At 54.3% G+C, this 19092-nt stretch overlaps 2 protein-coding genes across 5 annotated transcripts; both read left to right on the top strand.

Annotated features, from left to right (window-relative positions):
- Window positions 1–1039: 1039 nt before the first annotated feature.
- On the top strand, window positions 1040–12992 carry EDC4 (enhancer of mRNA decapping 4). 4 transcript variants are annotated; one of them, XM_045988971.1, is made up of 29 exons: window positions 1040–1306; window positions 4347–4503; window positions 4838–4949; window positions 5238–5337; window positions 5605–5794; window positions 5898–6045; window positions 6132–6236; window positions 6571–6680; window positions 6766–6849; window positions 6943–7038; window positions 7129–7231; window positions 7327–7507; window positions 7600–7672; window positions 7778–7869; window positions 7936–8135; window positions 8228–8340; window positions 8421–8574; window positions 8871–9304; window positions 9389–9493; window positions 9579–9731; window positions 9820–9856; window positions 9988–10165; window positions 10280–10435; window positions 10541–10656; window positions 10964–11129; window positions 11217–11403; window positions 11496–11715; window positions 12089–12252; window positions 12483–12992. In XM_045988971.1, the coding sequence occupies exons 1-29, from the start codon at window positions 1222–1224 to the stop codon at window positions 12673–12675; spliced, it is 4212 nt and encodes a 1403-aa protein (XP_045844927.1). In that variant the 5' UTR covers window positions 1040–1221; the 3' UTR covers window positions 12676–12992. The 4 variants fall into 4 exon arrangements, with proteins under 4 accessions (XP_045844927.1, XP_045844926.1, XP_045844928.1 ...); XM_045988970.1 differs by having other exon boundaries at window positions 9985–10165; XM_045988972.1 differs by having other exon boundaries at window positions 7948–8135; window positions 12483–12991.
- A 220-nt stretch (window positions 12993–13212) lies between these two features.
- Window positions 13213–14969, top strand: NRN1L (neuritin 1 like). The gene is made up of 3 exons (XM_045988973.1): window positions 13213–13495; window positions 14249–14381; window positions 14494–14969. Exons 1-3 carry the CDS (start codon window positions 13405–13407, stop codon window positions 14777–14779), a joined length of 510 nt encoding a protein of 169 aa, XP_045844929.1. The 5' UTR covers window positions 13213–13404; the 3' UTR covers window positions 14780–14969.
- Window positions 14970–19092: the final 4123 nt, after the last annotated feature.

Raw genomic sequence — 19092 nt, 5'->3', positions numbered from 1 at the left:
TCTCCAAGGCATCTCTAGGCCTCCTGCTTCCTCCCTCACCATACACAGACCTTCACATTGTCTTCAAGTCCCAGGAAATCTCAACTATTGGGGCAGTTTCTGCTTCTCAGTTTGGGGGACAGAGGCCTTGCCCATTGCAGAACTAGCCCTTGAGCCCTGAGACCTCTGGTGGTATAAGCCTGGTGGCAAGATAGATAGCAATCAGAAGCTAGAACCAACCCAGGTCTTGGGCTAGTGCCCTCTTAGGGGTTTCAGGATTGGTGAGGGCGCCACAGTTGGGCCTGACCTGCACTCTCCCTTCCCTCTTGCACTATGGATGGAGGCCAAGGACTTCCTTAGACCCCCACAAGTTGCCTGGCTACACTGAGCAGAGGACTGGATGATGTACTGTTTTTAGAAGACCACAAATTGAGATTTCAGTGGGACTGATTTAGGATGCTGTGTGTTTGGGGAGTGGGGTTTGGGAGAGAGGTAGATGCCTGGTGCCTCTTAAACCACCCTGTATTCTGCAATACAGCTTCTTCCATGTACCTGTGCCTGAAATTTCTGCAATAAAGAGGTGTTTGTAAACTCTGGTTTCTTTTTCCTGTCTGGGGGTGTAAGGCCTGGGTGGGCAGGGGATGCTGGGGGACATGAACAATATGATGTTTGTGGTTTGACCATCTGCCCTTGTAATTCCTGGGCCCATGATTCCCCGGAGACCTTGGGTTGCCCCGCCCCATTTCCCCAAGGGGAAACCTAGGCTCATACCGATTCAGGTTCCTTGGGAGGGTCTTAGGGACTGTAACCTGGACGGCTGAGTTGATCCAGGTCCCAGGCCCATCATGAGTCCATGTTTGGGGAATGGACAAAGGATGTTCTGAGGCGAGTAGGGGTTTGGGAGGTTCAGCACGTGGATATTTGCTCTGCCTCTGCCCTGAGGAACGCGCGGTGACCAAAGGGTCCGGTGGGGGCGAAGCTTCCGCCCCCAGCCCGGAACCTTTCTTCTCCACCCTGCGCAGGTTCCGGGGGCCGGCGCTCCGGAGGGCCGGAAGTGGAGGCGGTTGGTGGGGCTGGTGGGGTACAGGGACGCGGCGCGGGTGGCGGTTTGCGGGCTGCGGGTGGACCGAATCGAGTAACCGGTGTCCTGGTGCCTCGTCCCGGCAGGGCTGTGCACGGCTGCACAGTGCACGGCGGCAGCGAAACGAACGCGGGGCGGACGAGGCGCCTGAGGTGGGGCCCATGGCCTCCTCCTGCGCGAGCATCGACATCGAGGACGCCACGCAGCACCTGCGGGACATCCTCAAGCTGGACCGGCCCGCGGGGGGTGAGCCGGGACAGCGGGGGTGGGCGTTTGGCTGGCGGGCAGAAGGGCGGCGCGGGCCTGGGCCGCCCTCAGGGTCCTCAGGCCCCTCAGGATCCATACTGCATCTTCCTGGCTGGTGAGGTAAGACGAGGCTTGGAGCGGTAAATTCCTGAGCTTGCCCGCCAAGGTTGCAAATCCCTTCTCGTGCTGGGGCTGGGCCGTTCTTCCCCGTCCTTCAGCGTCTCTGCTGAAGGTGAGGTTCCTTCTCTGATTCCGCAGGGGCTCCTTCGTGTCATGGCCCCAAGGTCTGAAGTGTACCTGGGACTAGCTCAGATTCCCCATCCTTATACCATATAGTTCAGAGGCCTGGTCTGGGCTCTGTATGCTGAGTTTTGGGTCTAGACTTAAGCACTGTGCTGAGGAGCACTGTCACCCTCTGCAACTTGCCCTTCACTCTAGAATATAGACAATAGGCCTGCTGTTTTTTAAAACTGATTTTCAGGAGGCAGGTGACCAGCCCCGTTTCTGTGTCCTTTCTGGGATTAAACCAAATCACATACTGCACGGCCCTGATTGGATTAGGCTTCAGACATCTGCAAGCCCTAGTTTATTTCCATTCACTTAAACTTTACTTGGTTTGCGGTGATACCTCAAAGCTGCTCCTGCCTCCAAAGAGCCCCCAGAACATAGAGAACTAATGAGGTTGTAATATAATGCTGTTGTCATTGAGAAAAGGATTATTTTGGTACTGTGATGGAGACCAGGTATGTGAGGTTAGGGCTGGAAAGTGCCTGAGAACACATTTGAGAGAGAAGACAATGTTTAGGCTGGGTGTTAATAATACTAACAGTTGATTCAGTGTCAGGAATGGCATTCTGCAAAGAAGAAATAGCATGTGTGAAGATACCAAAGTTTCCTGACAGGTTTAGGGACCTGTGAAAAGTGGTAGTAGTTGAAAGACTGGTGATGGTGGTGTGGGGTCTGCAGTGGCCACAGCTAAGAATTGGTGTTCTTCAAATCCTGTACTTAAACATGCTGGGAGGCCCATACTAGCTGCTTTTGAAGCAGACACTAGTGCTCACACTGGGTGGGTTTAACTACCCCTTGCCACCTGAGGAAAATCCATCTTCTGCCTGAAACCACTGAGCACTTTGCCCCAGACCTGGAGTCTGTGGTCCCTTTACTTGTAAGCTTGGCTTGGACCTCTCGTGCTCATCAGCCCTGTGCAGACTAGACTGCTTAAAGGTTTGGTAGAGTCTGGCATGGCCGGTGTTTTGCAGCTTGTTTGTTTGTCTTCATGGTAGCCTGCCTGGGAAGGAGAGTGGCCAGCTTACCCCTGAGCAGTTAAAATGGCTCTGATCCAAATGAAGTGGTCTGGAGGTTTTCCACTTAATTTCTTATATATTGATTGGTACTTAATTGTCCCATTTGCCAGATAGTTCTTGCTTGTCTCCTCTGGAGGCACTGGAGGACCATGTCAGATGCCAGACTGTTTTGTGACCAGAACTTTGCCATGTTTTCTTTTCTTTTCTTTTCTTTTTAAGATTTATTTATTTATTTGACAGACAGAGATCACAAGCAGGCAGAGAGGCAGGCAGAGAGGAGGGGGGAAGCAGGCTCTCTGCTGAGCAGAGAGCCCGATTCAGGGCTCGATCCCAGGACCCCGGAATCATGACCTGAGCCGAAGGCAGATGCGTAACGACTGAGCCACCCAGGAGCCCCTTGCCATGTTTTTCAATGTGGGGCCCTCGTCTCCTTGTCACCTGGGAGCTTTAGAGTGGTGCCTGAGCCTGTGAGGGTGTTTGAAATAGCTAATGGCAAACAAATGAAATGCTGCTTTTCCTGACTACCCATCCTGTCCTAGAGTTTCTCTCCACTTTGTCCAACTCCTTCGTTTTCTTCTGAAGTTACCTGCCCAAGGTGGCTTCTTCTGAACCACTGCTTTGAGGGGCAGGTTGCTTTCTTTCTTACTCCCACATCTTATCAGTGTCCTTTCATACCTTAAGAGCCCATCTTCCCTTCTCTACCATCTATCACTATCTTGGTTTAGGACCTGGTATATCTTTTTTTTTTTTTTTAAGATTTTATTTATTTATTTGACAGAGAGAGAGAGATCACAAGTAGGCAGAGAGGCAGAGGGTAGGGGAAGCAGGCTCCCTGCTGAGCAGAGAACCCGATGTGGGGCTCGATCCCAGGATCCTGAGATCATGACCCGAGCTGAAGGCAGAAGCTTAACCCACTGAGCCACCCGGGCGCCCCTAGGACCTGGTATATCTTAATTAAATTCTTAACTATTCTACATGTTGCCTAAGAGCAGTCATTCTTTTTTTTTTTTTCAAAGTATCTTTTTTTTTTTAAGACTTTATTTATTTGACAGACAGAGATCACAAGCAGGCAGAGAGGCAGACAGAGATTGAGAGGAGGAAACAGGTTCCCTGCTGAGCAGAGAGCCCGATTCGAGGCTCGATTCCAAGACCCTGGGATCATGACCTGAGCTGAAGGCAGAGACTTTAACCCACTGAGCCACCCAGGTGCCCTAGAGCAGTCATTCTTTTCTCAATAGCAGACTATGTCACCTTCTCGTTTAAAACTGTGTGGCTGTCAGTGCCACAGGGAGAATTTAAGCACCCAAGCTTCATATCTGAGACCTCTGTGACTTGTCTTCCCTCCCTCTTTCTTATATTTGTGTGTTCCAGCCACACTGGCTCTGATCGACCTCCTTAATGAAGTCTCTACTGACGCTTTCTATGCCTTCCCTCAGTACAGAGTCCCTCTGTGCTAATTTGGACGTAAATATTAATTGGCTTCACAGGGTTCTTGATGGCTTTACTCTTCCCTCAGGTAGAAGAGCCACATGCATATCTTTGGTCCTGGCAGAGATTATGTTAACCATCAGTGCTTATGGAACAAAAGATGAACCAAGCGTCCTCCTCCCCACAGACATGGCTCCCTCAGTTGAATGTTCCCAGAGCACCTCATGGCTCTTAAATGAAGTTCTGCAGGAGGAGAGGCCAGTGGGCAGGTGGAACAATCTCATCAGAGTGGACCTTTCTGTCCCCAGGTCCCAGTGCAGAGAGCCAGCGCCCATCTAATGCCTACAATGGGGATCTCAACGGGCTTCTTGTCCCAGACCCCCTTTCCTCAGGTGATGGTATGTCAGCAAACAAGCCTGGTCTCCGTGCCATGCCACCTATTAACCTTCAGGAAAAGCAGGTCATGTGAGTGTCTGGGAAATGGCAATGGTGGTGTTGGGGTCTTTGGGGTGGTGCACTTAACCACGGCATATTTGTACTAGGATGAGGGGCAAGGACAAACTCAAGAGCGCGGGCTGGATCTGAAGTTTGGGCTTCCATTTTAGCATGGAAGTAGACCCATTACTGAGGAGGGAGGTGAGAGCAAAGGGAGCTATGGCTTTGGGGACCAGTGGATCAGGCAGAGTTGAGCATCTGGGACTTGACACCTTCACCAGAGTGTTTGTATTCTCTCCCCCTCCCCCCTGCCCATTGAGACTTTACGGGAACAGGAGTCAAGCTTGTGCACCCCTCCCCCTAGCTGCCTCACAGGAGATGACAGCTCTACATGCATCGGGATTTTGGCCAAGGAGGTGGAGATTGTGGCCAGCAGTGACTCTAGCATCTCAAGCAAAGCACGGGGCAGCAACAAGGTGGGCACCATGACATTGTGGCATATATGGTGGATGCAGGCACAGTCAGCCTCTCCCTTCCTTCTCCCATGCCGCCAGTTACTGCGAGGATCACCTTGACAGGTAGTGTGCCTCAGTCTTAGGAAGCCAGGGTTAGCTGCCAGATCTCTGTGGGAATCTGGCCCCAAGAGTTGTGACTAGGCTGACACCTGTGGCCTATCCTTTCCTGGGATGCCGGGAACCACCTGGGCCCTGGCAGATCTACCTCAGCCCTCAGCCTCTATGACCTTCTTCACCCTTTGTTCTCAGGTGAAAATCCAGCCTGTGGCCAAGTATGACTGGGAACAGAAATACTACTATGGCAACCTTATTGCTGTGTCCAACTCCTTCTTGGCCTATGCCATTCGGGGTGAGTAGGGGCAGGATTGAGGAGGGAGGTGTTCTGCTCAGAGCCCCAGAGATGCAGATCCAGTATCGGACCACTCAGCCCACTCAACCCTTAGGGTGCGATAGAAGGCTTGTCTCTTCTGCCCCCACCTCTGACAGGCCTTGGGGAGCCGAGGGGGAAAACCAAGTTTGAGACTGGTAGTGGCACTGAGGCAGGCAGGGGCAGAGCTTCTCTGCTGCTGCCTGGGCCTGGATAGTTCCTCAGGGCCTCCTTCTCTTCTGATTCCAGCTGCCAACAACGGCTCGGCGATGGTGCGGGTGATCAGTGTCAGCACTTCGGAGCGGACCCTGCTCAAGGGCTTCACAGGCAGTGTGGCTGATTTGGCCTTTGCACACCTCAATTCCTCCCAGCTGGCCTGCCTGGATGAGGCAGGCAACCTGTTTGTGTGGCGCTTGGCTCTGGTTAATGGCAAAATTCAGTATCCTTTCCCTGAGGTGGGATGGGGGACTGTAGAAAGATGGGTGGGGCAGGGGCTGCCAGACCTCATCATCCACCTGTTTAGCCCTTAACACCATGCTCAGAGAAGAGATCTTGGTCCACATCCAGCAGCCAGAGGGCACACCACTGAACCACTTCCGCAGGATCATCTGGTGCCCCTTCATCCCAGAGGAGAGTGAGGACTGTTGTGAGGAGGGCAGCCCCACGGTGGCTCTGTTGCACGAGGACCGGGTAAGGGAGCCAGGCATAGGGGGAGAGAAGGGCTCAGAGCAGCCATGGTGTGGGCAGGGACTGAATGCCCACCTTGTACCCTCCAGGCTGAGGTGTGGGATCTGGACATGCTCCGCTCCAACCATAGCACTTGGCCCGTGCGTGTCAGCCAGATCAAGCAAGGCTTCATCGTGGTAAAAGGCCACAGCACTGTAAGCCTGCCCCTGACTGCTCCCCCCCGCCACCCTCCCCCCTCTTTCCTCATGCCCCTCATCTCATTCCCGAGCCCCCAGCTGCGCAGGTGGCTTTGCTGGCACTCTGCCCTGGGAGCTCTGAACACAAAGTGAGCTTTACCTGTAGAGTGTACATCTAACCTGCTGCACCCTTGGGGGCTGGTGTTCTGTACAGCCCCCCATTTAGGGAGGCTTTCATACACACGTACACATCCGCTCTGGGCCAGCTCAGCTCATTACCATCCTCACTGGAGAAGGGCTTGCTCCCACTCCGAGTCAGGTGACAAAGCAAGGCTGTTTGGTTTCTTCCCAGTGCCTGAGTGAAGGGGCCCTCTCTCCTGATGGGACTGTCCTGGCTACTGCAAGCCATGATGGCTTTGTCAAGTTCTGGCAGATCTACATCGAGGGACAGGATGAGCCAAGGTATGGCAGAGACTGAGGGACCAAGACCCCCCACCCAGGTGAGGGCAAGATCATTCACTTAGGTCCCTCATCGGCCTTCTTGCAGGTGTCTGCATGAGTGGAAGCCTCATGATGGGCGGTCCCTTTCCTGCCTCCTGTTCTGTGACAACCACAAGAAACAGGACCCTGAGTGCGTGAGTGGGCAGGCAGGTGGATGGTGGACTGGACCTTGGTTCTCCAGTAGGGGGCCCAGCTAGCGATTCGATGCCTTGCTGCTTTGCAGAGTCCCTTTCTGGAGGTTCCTCATCACTGGTGCTGACCAGAATCGGGAGCTAAAGATGTGGTGCACAGTGTCCTGGACCTGCCTGCAGACCATTCGGTAAGCAGAGGCTGGGCAGGGGCAGTAGGGTGACAGATGGGGGTTCTTTCCACTCTTTGTCTCATTAATCCTGCCTCTTGGGCCCCACAGCTTCTCCCCAGATATCTTCAGCTCGGTGAGTGTGCCCCCCAGCCTCAAGGTTTGTCTGGACCTCTCAGCCGAATACCTTATTCTCAGCGATGTGCAACGGAAGGTAGGCTGTGGTGGGGCAACCTGGGCAGAGCTGGCATCGTCAGGGAGGCAGGGCTGTCGGCCTCTAGCCCCGCCGTGAGTGCCCTGTGTGTGCAGGTCCTGTATGTGATGGAGCTGCTGCAGAACCAGGAGGAGGGCCGTGCTTGCTTCAGCTCCATCTCTGAGTTCCTGCTCACCCACCCCGTGCTGAGCTTCGGTATCCAGGTTGTGAGTCGCTGCCGACTGCGGCACACTGAAGTGCTGCCTGCTGAGGAGGAGAACGACAGCCTAGGGGCTGGTGAGCTGCTCAGGGTTTAGGAAACGTGTTTGTTTGTAGGGAAGTGTGGAGGCATAGAGGGCCAGGGCTTAGTTGCCACACTGTCTTTGTAGATGGGACCCACGGAGCTGGTGCCATGGAGTCTGCAGCCGGTGTGCTCATCAAACTGTTCTGCGTGCATACTAAGTGAGTATGTTGGGAAATCCTGTCTCTGCTCTGTCTGTACCCCTCCACACTCTAATAATGCTGGCCTCTTTGAGCTCTCCTGTTCTCACTGTTCTCCGCCTGCAGGGCACTGCAGGACGTGCAGATCCGTTTCCAGCCGCAGTTGAACCCTGACGTTGTGGCCCCGCTCCCCACCCACACTGCCCATGAGGACTTCAGTGAGTGAGGTGTAAGAGGGAGGCAGGTTAGACTGACCAGGGTCTGAGATCTGACTCAAGTGGCAGCTTTCTCCACAGCATTTGGAGAGTCTCGGCCTGAACTGGGCTCTGAGGGCCTGGGGTCATCTACCCAAGGATCCCAGCCTGACCCCCGACGCATAGTGGAGCTGCCTGCGCCTGCCGACTTCCTCAATCTGAGCAATGAGACCAAGCCCAAGCTGATGACACCCGACGCCTTCATGACACCTAGCACCTCCCTGCAGCAGGTGTGCTGGGGGAGGGGTGTGGGGCTCAGGGCAGGGTGACCAAGGAATCCCCCACCTGTGGGCCACGGCCTCAATCCTCTGCCTCTCCCCAGATCGCTGTGTCCCCCAGCAGCAGCAGCAGCTCCAGCTCCAGCTCCAGCTCCTCCTCTCTTACAGCTGTGTCTGCCATGAGCAGTACGTCAGCTGTGGACCCCTCCTTGCCCAGGTGAGGCAAGGGTCAGAGTTGGGGGAGGGCAGGGGCTGGTGCCAGGCTCTGGCTGCTAACCTCAGCCTTCCTGCCTCCAGGCCACCTGAGGAGCTGACCTTGAGCCCCAAGTTGCAGCTGGATGGCAGTCTGACGATGAGCAGCGGTAGCAGCCTGCAGGCAAGCCCACGCAGCCTCTTGCCCAGCCTGCTCCCAGGTCCAGCTGACAAACTGACTCCCAAAGCACCTGGGCAGGTGTGTGTGTGGGTGTGTATGAAGTGCAGGGTGGCAGGTATGTGGTAGCGGGAAGCTTGGAGGCCCTTTCCTCCCACAGTGCCTGAGGGCTTTCCCTGAGGTCATCCCAGCCTCCCCTGGTCCCTGGAGGGCAGCTTCTCAGCCTGTGTCCATCCCACCTCCTCTCCTCCTGGGCTGTGGGATTTTTGACGTGCATCCCCCTTCTCCACCGTCCCATCCCTGCAGACGGCAGGCCTCATCTGTGCTCCCGCATCCCCACCTCCCACCGTCTAAGTCCCATCTTTGCTCCACCTCAGGTGCCTGCTCCTGCCTCTGCACTGTCGCTGGAGCTGCAGGAAGTGGAACCCCTGGGGCTACCCCAGGCTTCTCCCAGCCGCACCCGCTCCCCTGATGTTATCTCCTCAGCTTCCACTGCCCTGTCCCAGGACATCCCTGAGATCGCATCTGAGGCCCTGTCCCGTGGTTTTGTCTCCTCTGCTCCTGAGGGTCTTGAACCAGACAGTATGGCCTCAGCTGCCTCAGCGCTCCACCTGCTGTCCCCACGGCCCCGGCCAGGGCCCGAGCTTGGCTCCCAGCTTGGCCTGGATGGAGGCTTGGGGGATGGGGATCGGCACAGTACCCCTTCCCTTTTGGAGGCAGCGTTGACCCAGGAGGCCACAGCCCCTGAGAATCAGGTCTGGCCTACGGCACCAGACATTACTCGTGAGACCTGCAGCAGCCTGGCAGAGAGGTGAGGAACCTGGGAGGGGAGTGGGTGCTGGTGGGAGGTGTTTCAGGTAGCATCATCCGCTGTTGAGTTGGCCTGTTCCTTCAGTCCCAGGAACGGCCTCCAGGAGAAGCACAAGAGCCTGGCCTTCCACCGACCACCTTATCACCTGCTGCAGCAACATGACAGCCAGGACGCCAGTGCTGAGCAAAGGTAGGTGCCACCCTACGCTGTTCCTCTCGTGAGGGAGTGCTGGCAAGTGGGTTGGTGCTGATTTTTCTCCCTCCCTTTTCTCCAGTGACCATGATGATGAGGTTGCTAGCCTTGCCTCTGCTGCGGGGGGCTTTGGCACCAAAGTTCCCACTCCACGGCTACCGGCCAAGGACTGGAAGACCAAGGGTTCTCCTCGAGCCTCACCCAAGCTTAAGAGAAAGGGCAAGAAAGATGACGGGTACGGGTGGGGTCCTGTGGCCAGGGAGAGGGGTGGTTCTCTGGCTGCCCTGCCTGACGCAGCCTGAGGTGCTTCTTGTCTATGGCAGGGACTCAGCCGTGGGATCCCGGCTCATGGAGCACCAGGTCAGTGAAGTAACAGCCTTTCTATTTCTGGGACTCCTCCTGCGAGGATGGGGAAGAGCTCTGGGCCGCTCCCTGGTCTGGTGTGTGGGAATGTGTGGGGCAGGCATCATCTGACTCGGTGCTCTTGGCAGGTGGCAGACCCTCCTGAGGACTGGCCAGCACTCATTTGGCAACAGCAGAGAGAGTTGGCAGAGCTGCGACACAGCCAAGAAGAATTGCTGCAGCGTCTTTGCACTCAGCTGGAAGGCCTGCAGAGTACCGTCACGGGCCACGTGGAACGCGCCCTGGAGTCGCGGCATGAGCAGGAGCGTATCCTTACGGGTCATGGCTCGGTGTGGCGTAGGGGTGGGGACAGCAGCAGCGTTCTTGGCCCAGGAATGAATGTGGGACCTGCCCCAGGCCTGTTCCTTAGCTGCAGTGCAGAGCGGCGGCTGGAGCGGGCGCTGGCCGAGGGGCAGCAGCGGGGTGGGCAGCTGCAGGAGCAGCTGACACAGCAGCTGTCCCAGGCGCTGTCTTCGGCTGTAGCTGGGCGGCTGGAGCGCAGCATACGGGATGAGATCAAGAAGACGGTGCCCCCGTGTGAGTTTGGCATGGGGACTTCTGGGTGGGCCAGGTGGGAGTGGGGCTTCCTGTCTGTCAGGCTGCCTTTTGTGGCTCTACCTGTTCCTCTTCATCCTGCCCCAGGTGTCTCCAGGAGTCTGGAGCCAGTGGCAAGCCAGCTGAGCAACTCAGTGGCCACCAAGCTCACTGCCGTGGAGGGTAGCATGAAAGAGAATATCTCCAAGCTGCTGAAGTCCAAGGTGCTGTAGGGCCCAAGATGAGGGAGGTTGGTGGTTGGTGGGCCTGGTCGTGTCAGCTTGAGCTTAGCCTTTTTTTTTTTTTTTTTTTTAAAGATTTTATTTATTTATTTGACAGAGAGAGATCACAAGTAGATAGAGAGGCAGGCAGGGGGGGGGGAGCAGGCTCCCTGCTGAGCAGAAAGCCCAATGCGGGACTCGATCCCAGGACCCCGAGATCATGACCTGAGCCGAAGGCAGCGGCTTAACCCACTGAGCCACCCAGGCGCCCGGGCTTAGCCTTTCAACTCAGCTCTCTCTCTACCCCCAGAACTTGACAGATGCCATTGCCCGAGCAGCTGCAGACACATTACAGGGGCCAATGCAGGCTGCCTACCGTGAAGCCTTTCAGAGTGTGGTGCTGCCGGCGTTTGAGAAGAGCTGCCAGGCCATGTTCCAGCAGATCAATGATAGCTTCCGACTGGGCACGCAAGAGTGTGAGTGGGGTCATATGCCTCAAGGTGGGAGGGGCTGTCCCTCTCTCCCCGGCCAGCCCTCTCATGGCCCCTGTGGTCACCTCTCAGACTTGCAGCAGCTGGAAAGCCACATGAAGAGCCGGAAGGCGCGAGAACAGGAGGCACGGGAGCCTGTGTTGGCCCAGCTGCGGGGCCTGGTCAGCACACTACAGGGTGCCACCGAGCAGATGGCGGCCACCGTGTCTAGCAGCGTTCGGGCTGAGGTGCAGCACCAGCTGCACGTGGCTGTGAGCAGGTGTGTGGGCGGGGTATTGGGCCAGGTGCTGAGTTTGGAAAGCGCCAGACCAGACTTCCTGTCTGCCTCATCTCCCTCACTTCCCTTTGCAGCCTGCAGGAGTCCATTTTAGCACAGGTACAGCGCATTGTTAAGGGTGAGGTGAGTGTGGCACTCAAGGAGCAACAGGCTGCTGTCACGTCTAGCATCATGCAGGCCATGCGTTCAGCTGCTGGCACACCCGTCCCCGCCGCCCACCTCGATTGCCAGGCCCAGCAAGCCCATATCCTGCAGCTGCTGCAGCAGGGCCACCTCAATCAGGCCTTCCAGCAGGTATGCCGGCCAGTGGGTTGAGGTAAGGGTCAGGTGTCTTCTGACAGGGCGCACACACCATACTCTACCCGCCAGGCTCTGGGTGCTCCAGCCCCAGTACACTGTTCTTGGTTGCCTTTGGCTTCAGGCCGTTTCCCCTGATTTCCCCTCTGCCTGGACCCTTTCTTTCTACCTAACGCCTGCCTTGCTTCATGACCACCCTTCTCAGGAAACCTTTCCTGATCCCCCAGAGTAACAACACAGCTCTCTATGACTGTCTTTGGGCCCCTGAGCACACCGCCCTCTCGAGCCCTCCGTACCCTACTCTGGTCATCCACAGCCAGCCAATCAGGTATTCCCTTCTCACCTTGGTTGTAAACACTTCTCTTCCTAGGCCCTGACAGCTGCTGACCTGAACCTGGTGCTGTATGTATGTGAAACTGTGGACCCAGGGCAGGTTTTTGGGCAGCCACCCTGCCCACTCTCCCAGCCTGTGCTCCTTTCCCTCATCCAGCAGCTGGCCTCTGACCTTGGTACTCGAACTGATCTCAAGCTCAGGTGAGTGGACTCAGGGATCAGGAGACAGGTTGGGGTGGAGGTGGAGGAGCAGTTCAGAGACTCTTCCCTGACTCTGCTTCCTAATTTTTCTCCCCCAGTCCCTTCTGTGCCCACCCATCTCTGGCTTTGAGGCCCCCCTTTGTCAGCAGTCCCTCTGGGCCTCAGTGCCACCAGGGGGCGCTCACATCTGCTGGAGCCCACCTGTTTCTTGTCTCTTTCTTCCACCACAGCTACCTGGAAGAGGCTGTGATGCACCTGGACCACAGTGACCCCATTACTCGGGACCACATGGGCTCCGTCATGGCCCAGGTGCGCCAGAAGCTCTTCCAGTTCCTTCAGGCTGAGCCACACAACTCACTTGGTAAAGTGGCCCGGCGTCTCAGCCTCATGTTGCACGGCCTTGTAACCCCTAGCCTCCCTTAGCTAAGCCTCCCTTGCTCAGAGTTGGGGAGGCACTGAAGGCCAGCAGACAGGCCTAGGCCAAAGCAGGGTCATGTCTACCCTTTTACCTGCTCAGGCTCCCACCTTGAGGGTGTTTGAGGGGAGAGCACTGGCTGTGGTCTACAGGTTGTGGTAGCCAGCAGGTTTAGGCTGGGCCCAGGGTGGGTACTGTGCCTTCTTGGGTTCTGCCATGCCTGGAGCATGACCCTTGAGATCGTGACACCACTTGAGTTGCATTTTCCATGTTCCTTTTTACCTCCGATTTGGATCTTTTTGTTTTTGAAAAATACTGAGAAATTCAATTAAATGCTTTTGGAATAAAATGGAGTATGTGTGTGCTTTTGGTGTAACTTTGATAGAGGCCTCTCTTCTCTCCCCTCTCTCTTCCCTGTGTTGGAGCTCTGTCTAGGCTAAGCCCGGTGCCCGGACACCCACCCTCATCTACATAGCTGCCCTCCCAGATCCCCTCTCCATTTCTGAGACAAGGGCCCTGAGGTCAGCGCGGCAATTGCCTTGTTGTCAGCTCTTCTCTCTGGGGTCCCTCCCCTCCTTTGCAGATCTGAGTACTAGGGCGGGGCTGCCCAGAAGGCTTTTGGCCCCGCCCCCAGCTCCTATCCAATCACAATCCCTTCTTTCGGGGGCTGGGCCGAAGGGCTCTGCTTCCAAGCTGCTAGCTCCAGCACTAGGCTCCCAGCAGGGGATGATGCGGGGATGATGCACGGCTACTGCTCCTGTCACCACTGCCAGCGACTGCCCCGACCTTCCGGTGTGCTGGGGCTGTTGCGGCTGTTGCTACCGCTCGGTGAGTGCGGGAGTGTTGGACCCGGCTTAGCCCTGCGTGGCACATCCTCTCCCCAGTCTAAGTATAGGGCGTGTGAGAGCTGAGGCCCAGCCTTCCTGGGCCCTGGGAACCAGGCTGGAGTGTAGGTGCGACAGCTTCAGGGAGGGGTAATATGGGCCAGTGGCTTCAGGATACAAAATAGGCATGAACTGACATCTAGTCATGGGGAAAGGACCCCCAAATTCCACATCGCCTATTCCAGTAAAGGGAGACCTAGGCTCTCGTGGGACACCTAGTCCAGCAGTGGGACCCCTGAGGCCCTCTCTTGGGGTCTGATCTGGATCCTGACCCTGCCTCTCCTGCTCTCCCTGGCAGAGAACACCTGTCTTTGGGTATGGGGGTGGGATGGTCAAGTGAAGCTTGTCCAGCCTGCAGGACAGTTAAGGGAGCCTGTAGCCCTCATCTCCATGTCCTGACTTTTTCACTTGGACCATCCTCTCCTCACCTGACCTGTGACCCTAGAAGCTCAGAGGAAGAGCCAACCCTTTGGGACAGGACACCTTACCCCTTTTCCAGATACCCTGTCTGGGTTGTGCCTGGGGGAAGCCAGTGCAGGTGGATCCTCAGATGTGCCCCTTGGTTCCCTTGGGTGCCTCTGTTTGACGCTGAGTCACGTCCCTGAGCACATGCAGGTAAACAAGCCCCTGGGGGCTTGGCGGTGAAGGGGGGTGGAGCTGCTCATCCTATCAACCACTCTCCACCCCCCACCCCTAGTCCTTGTATCTCCCCTGGCAGCAGCTGCAACGGGCCCAGGGGGCTGTGACACCATATACCAGGGGTTTGCTGAGTGTCTCATCCGCTTGGGGGACGGCATGGGCCTTGGAGGCGAGCTGGACACTGTCTGCAGGTAAGAGCAGGTGTGAAAATGCCTGCCTAACTGTGGGAACCCCCCGCCACCCTGGGGCCTTAACCTTTTCCCTTCCCATTACAAAAGCCTCTTAACCCCAAGCCTTTAACAGGTCTTGGAATGACTTCCACGTCTGTGCCTCCCAAGTCCTGTTGCGCTGCCCAGAGGAGGCTGCTGCTGTGTGGGAGTCACTACAGCAAGAAGCTCGCCAGGCCCCGCACCCAGATAACTTGCATGTTCTCTGCGGCACCCCTGTGCGTATCAGGGAGCATGGCATAGGCCCCGAGACCAACCAGGAGACGCTGCAGGCAAGAGCATCAGCACCCACCCCAGCCCCGACGCCCCCACTGCTGGCGGCTGCTCTGGCGCTCTCCTGCCTCCTGGGGCCTCTGGCCTAGCCAGTCTGGTGGAGTAGCAGCACCCCTGCCTCCTACCCTGCTCTGGTAGCTGCTCTCGGGGCTTTACACAGTGCCCTTGGGTTTCATTAAAGGTATTTATATTTGTACTAAACTCTTTCCTTTTTTCTGGCCATTGCCAGCCCTGCTTTTTTGGGGGTGGAGCCTCCAGAAGCTGATCTCCAGGGATGGATGGGCAGGGCCCATGGCCACTACAGGGGACTCAACCTTTCTACTTAAAGACACTCATTTCCCAGGGCTGGCTGTGCAGAGTTTTCCATCGTGTGTAGGTTCTAGGAGCTATGGTGGTGACCCAAAATCTTCTGGAATGCATAGCCTTCCTCTCTTCTCTTGGGCTGGCATTTCTCCCCATGTCTGCCCCTCCTATTCTGGCCCCCATGGGCATGTGAGGGGTGAAGTGTACCACCCCACCCCTTTCCCCACATTTGTTCCAGCCTCCATGTTCCTGCCATCTCTGCTAACTATTGTCTTAGCCTTCAAGACAGATTAAGTGCTCTGTCCTCTCCTTCTCTGGTGTCCTGGTCTACCTGAGGGGAAGCTGTTCCAGGAGAAGGGGAGTCCCTCTTTGGGTCTATATTCAAGTCTCTGAGGTGACCTGGAGCTGCAGAAACTGGGGTTATGATGAGGGTTCCTCTGGCCTCTCATGTACCCAAGCTTCTCCTTTGAGAAGAGGTATGCAGTGTGACGTCAATAATCCCAGAAGACTTTCTGGAAGCATGGAATGAGTGTGTGATGTGTGAGGAAACCCTGTTCATCCTGGTGGAGAAAGGCAAGAATCCACATGGGCAGAATCCTGAGGGAAGGAGTCCTCAGAAAGGGTGAAACGCTCTCTCAATCAGTCCTCTACCACCACCTCTCGGACCTTACTCCTGCCCACCACCCCATGATTTGTGTGGGCAGAGCCGTGGCCTCACTGACTTCTGCTCTCATTCCCTCTGCTTTATTCTCCTTTTTTTTTTTTTTTTTTAAATTTAGAACCCATTCCAAAGTTAAAGCTCCTTTTCATTGTCTCTGCAGCCCTACCTAAGCCAGCTCTGCCCACAGTTGATTCAGTCCACTCCTTCGACTCCCCTCTGTCTGAGCATGGAGCAGGGATCTACCTACTCAGTCCTTGGCATCAGGGGACGCTTCAGGGAGGGCATGTCATAGGGAGTGATAAGGGAGGTCAGGATGTGGGACATAACAGGTGGTGGAGGAGAGATGGGCTGAGTTGAAGAGCACTTTACAAGAGGAGCCCAAAGGAATCAGGGTAGGAACCTAGAGCTTGGTAGACTAGGTTTACACTAAAGCCCATGCTGGGGGACTGCTGCCTCCAGGACTGAATAAGCCTAATTGAAACCTTCCTTGTTTGGCTCCAGGGTGACGGGAGCCTTCAGAGACCTCCATCCTTGTGTATAGCAGCTCTACTTCATCCGTTCTTCCCAAACATCATCCGATTCCAGTTAGCTCAGGTACTTCCGTCAACTCTCTCTGCCCAGCCTTTGCTCCTCTGCTTCATTCACTTTTATCTGCACTTTTATCTCCCAACCAGTCATTACCCATCTTCTCACATCACCTAAAGGAGAAAATTCAGGAGAAAATTCCTCCCACATCTGCCCACTCTGACCACCAGAATTTTCCAGAAGGAAAGGCCAGGATTTTGTCCCTTTGGGTCCTTTTTTTTTTTTTTTTTTTTAAAGATTTTATTTATTTGTTTGGCAGAGAGAGAGACCGGGCGTACAAGCGGGTAACAGCAGAGGGAGGAAGGAGAAGCAGGCTCTGCTGAACAGGCAGCATGATGTGGGACTCAATCCCAGGACCCCAGTATCAGACCTGAGCAGAAGGCATGTGCTTAACCAACTGAGCCATCCAGGCGCACCCCCCCACCACACCCTTTTGGGTCTTTGTACATTCATTCTCTGTACTCAGAATACCTTTCCCCATATCCTCCTGGTGAACTCCTTTTCTTGTTCAGTATCACTTCCTTCCTAATCCTGACTCCACACCTGAATCAGAAGCCTCCTACAGGTCCACACAGCTCCCCAGTTGTCTTCTCTCTCAGTGTTTATAACACTGGCTTGCTACTGTCTGGATGCAGGTCAAAATTCTCCACTCTGGACTTCCCAGGGGTCCGCTCTATGTCTCTAGCACCCCGCTTAGGGCTGGGTACACTTGTAGAAATATGTGGAATCAAAGACAGAATCTCTAAGCCCAGCACAGGAAGTGTTATAGTCAGTAAGAGCTTGGACTGAGAATGACCTCAGCATTGAGAATATATCATTTGGGGCAGCCCCCTAACCTAGCTTGGGCAGACTTTGGAAAGGATGATGCTGAGAATCCAGACCCGGAAAGTCTTCTCACAGCCCCTCTTGGTGGGTGGCCAGGAGCAGCCTGTTTCTAGGAGCTGGGGCCCAACTGCTTTGGCCAGCCATCCAGGGGATTACCATCCTCCTGCTGTGACCTACTTTACCCTGGTTTTTGCTCCCTAAGTCCCTGCTCTTCCCTGGAATGAGTGACCTGGAGTGTGTGCATGGGGGTGGAGACGGAATCTGCTTTCTGGCCAGGGGCTTAAGAGCTTTGTATGTTTATCCCAAAGCTGGAGGAGAGGGGTGAGCTGATGGCCAGACGGGGCCCTCAACACATCTGCCCAGGCCAGAGCATAACGGTGATGGTGTATCTCACATTTATAGCTCTGTGGACATGGAATAGCTTATTGCTCAGGGGAGAGACTGGGGCTGAATGTCCTGAACCCAGTCCCTCTGCATCAACATGCCTCTTATCTCAGGACCCTGTGTTCTTTGCCAGAGTCCAGACAAGCATCTACCAGTAGCAAGGGCCCAATAAATACTTGTTGAATTAATTTGCTGAATGTCTGTAAAATTGAGGTGTTGTGTGTGAATCTTTTTAATGATATTATTTATTTATTAGAGAGAGAGCATGAGCAGGGGGAGTAGGAGAAGGAGAAGCAGACTCCCTGCTGAGCAGGGAGCCCAATGTGGGGCCCCATGCTGGGACTCCAGGATCATGAACTGAGCTGAAGGCAGACGCTCAAGCTCAATCAACTGAGCCACCCAGGTGCCCTATTGTGTGTGAATTTCTAAGCCCCGCCAACCTTAGAATTCCATATTACTTTTAACCTTCACAACAACTCTGTAGGGTCAGGATTATGATCCCCATAAAACAGAAGAAAAATGAGGCTTAAGGAGGAGAGATGTCTTGCTAACTAAGGTAACACAGCTGTGAAAGTGTCAGAGCTTGGGCTATGATCCCAGGTTTGTTTGACCCCAAAGTCATGCCCTTAATCAACCCTTTTTTTTTTTTTTAATCAACAGACTTTTGAGAGAGATTTTTTTTTTCCTTTTGGAGTTGGGGGGAGCAATGATTTTTAAAGGTGTTTTGTAATTTTTAATTTTCTTAAATTCAGTTAACCAACACACAGTACCTCATTATTTTCAGATGTAGTGTTCAACAATTCATCAGTTGCATATAACACCCAGTACTCATCATATTACGTGCCCTCCTTAATGCCCATCACCAGGTTACTCCATTCCCTCCTCATGCCTCCCATCTCCCAAAGGTGTTTTTTTAAATAAAATTTTTTATGAAACTCTGCTATACAAAACAGATCATGATGTTTTATTGGTTTTATTTTTAGATTTAAGGTATAACATTATACAGTAAATTAAAGATAATCTCACGTATAAAGTTAATAATAAATATATTTTTAAAAAGATTTTATTTACTTATTTGACAGACAAAGATCACAAGTAGGCAGAGAGGCAGCCAGAGAGAAAGAGGAGGAAGCAGGCTCCCTGCAGAGCAGAGAGCCTGATGCGGGGCTGGATCCCAGGACTCTGGGATCATGACCCGAGCTGAAGGCAGAGGCTTTAACCCACTGAGCCACCCAGATGCCCCAATAATAAATATTTTAACAAATGAACAAACAGAAATGAAGTAGATGGAAGGAGGTTACAGCGCCCTTATTACCTCCGGCATCTACTCCCCGCCCCCCCTCAATTTGGGATTATTGTAAAGTAGTGAGATAATTCTGATCTTACAGAGAAATCTTAATGGTAACATTTTTAAAAATCTACTTGATTTGCAGTCTCAGAATACACTTACATTTAATAACAACAACAAAAATTAAAACAAAAAACCGTTACTCCGAAGTTAGCCCAGGACTAACGTCACCTTCACTGATCCTCTAGTTAGCCATTTGCAACTCCTCTGTGATGAAGGCCAAATTTGACACGTCCGAGAGCCTCAATTATTTTAAGTGCAGTTAAAAAAACCGATTTGCTAATGAAATTTGAATC

Source organism: Meles meles, chromosome 19 (genome assembly GCF_922984935.1).
Source record: "Meles meles chromosome 19, mMelMel3.1 paternal haplotype, whole genome shotgun sequence".
NCBI classification, from domain to species: Eukaryota; Metazoa; Chordata; class Mammalia; order Carnivora; family Mustelidae; genus Meles; species Meles meles.
The sequence above is the reverse complement of the archived record's forward strand: the minus strand, read 5'-3'. Positions and strand labels throughout refer to the sequence as shown.